The following is a 1,296-nucleotide window of genomic DNA, read 5'->3' as shown; positions in this document are numbered from 1 at the left end:
ATCTTTTTTTTAATCCCCAGCACTTAAAACAGTGTTTGATACATACTACATGTTCAGTTAATATTGTTGAATATATGAATGAATGAATAAATTCTTCCTGGCACAAATATTGCTTGAACTGACCTGAACTGAAACTGAAAATATCTGCCCAGTCCCTCATGTAATAGAAATAGGAGAAAGGGCATATATACTGTTATATGCAGAGTTCTCCATAGAGAATATGTTCTTTCTTCAATAAATATTGCAAATGCTTAATTTCTTCATGTCATTTATATGTGCATATGTTAATATACAATATATTTTGTAGAAATATAAGTATTCATGAATAAAAGTAGAAGCACTAAAGATTTTTCAATTTTATTTAAATGAGTTCAAATCAAAATTCAGTAATCCAGATCTACATAATATAGTATGGTAAAGACATAGCAAAAGTAAAGTGAATAGGCATTACATAGATAGTTCAGTTCCTATAAAATTTAAATTAAAAAATGGAACTATTTAAGCTCATTACTCCAATTTTATACTCTCATATCAGAGAGTATAAAACTCTTAAAACATGTAAAATCTCAAATCTCTCAGTCCTAAAATCTATCAGTAGACACCAAAAATCTTCAAGGCACATTAAGGTTTTCTAGAACAGAAGCCCTGTTAAAAACTAAAATCACAAAAAATACAAAAGCACCTCTCAGACACTCTATGGCATGTTTTGTTGAAATGTCTACCAGCATGAGATTAGCCTTGAGTTGAGGCGGCCTCAGAATCAACACTGACTTCTTCCTGTAAAACATCCCCAGCAGAGGATTCTGACTCAGCTGCGGAAATTTCTTCTTTTAGTTCAGCGTGTTCATCAGAACTTTCGTTCTCTGTTATATCTTTATCATGACTGCTGGCAACAGCCTCATATGGAGCTGCCTTTGTAACCCCTAGGGTTGTTTCGGCATTGACTTCTGGGGTTTCACTCGTGGGTGCATCTGTACCCTCTGGCCCAGTTTCAGCACCAACTGCTGCCTTCCCCACCAGAGCAGCGTCCACACCTTCTGGACAGATTGAAACCTCTTTTATGAGTGCATCTGTAGCCCCTGGAAATTCTCCAGCACCAACTACCTCTGCTTCCACCACAGATGCTTCAGGGGCTTTTGAACTTGCTTTCTCTGCTTCCACCACAGATGCTTCAGGGGCTTCTGAACTTGCTTCCTCTGCTTCCACTACAGGTACTTCAGGGGCTTCTGAACTTGCTTCCTCTGCTTCCACTACAGGTAGTTCAGGGGCTTCTGAACTTGCTTCCTCTGCGTCCAC

The 1,296-nt window shown here is 38.1% G+C and overlaps 1 protein-coding gene across 1 annotated transcript in view; it reads right to left on the bottom strand.

Annotated features, from left to right (window-relative positions):
- Positions 1-405: 405 nt before the first annotated feature.
- MGARP (mitochondria localized glutamic acid rich protein) overlaps positions 406-1,296 on the bottom strand; it is a 12,325-nt gene continuing 11,434 nt past the window's right edge. The window contains exon 4 of the mRNA XM_004385485.2: positions 406-1,178. Coding sequence (XP_004385542.1) covers positions 733-1,178 — 446 coding nt within the window. The 3' untranslated portion in view covers positions 406-732. The remainder of the gene's footprint in view (positions 1,179-1,296) is intronic.

Source organism: Trichechus manatus, unplaced genomic scaffold (assembly GCF_000243295.1).
Source record: "Trichechus manatus latirostris isolate Lorelei unplaced genomic scaffold, TriManLat1.0 scaffold00139, whole genome shotgun sequence".
Classification (NCBI taxonomy): Eukaryota; Metazoa; Chordata; class Mammalia; order Sirenia; family Trichechidae; genus Trichechus; species Trichechus manatus.
This window is presented reverse-complemented; position numbering and strand designations above follow the sequence as displayed.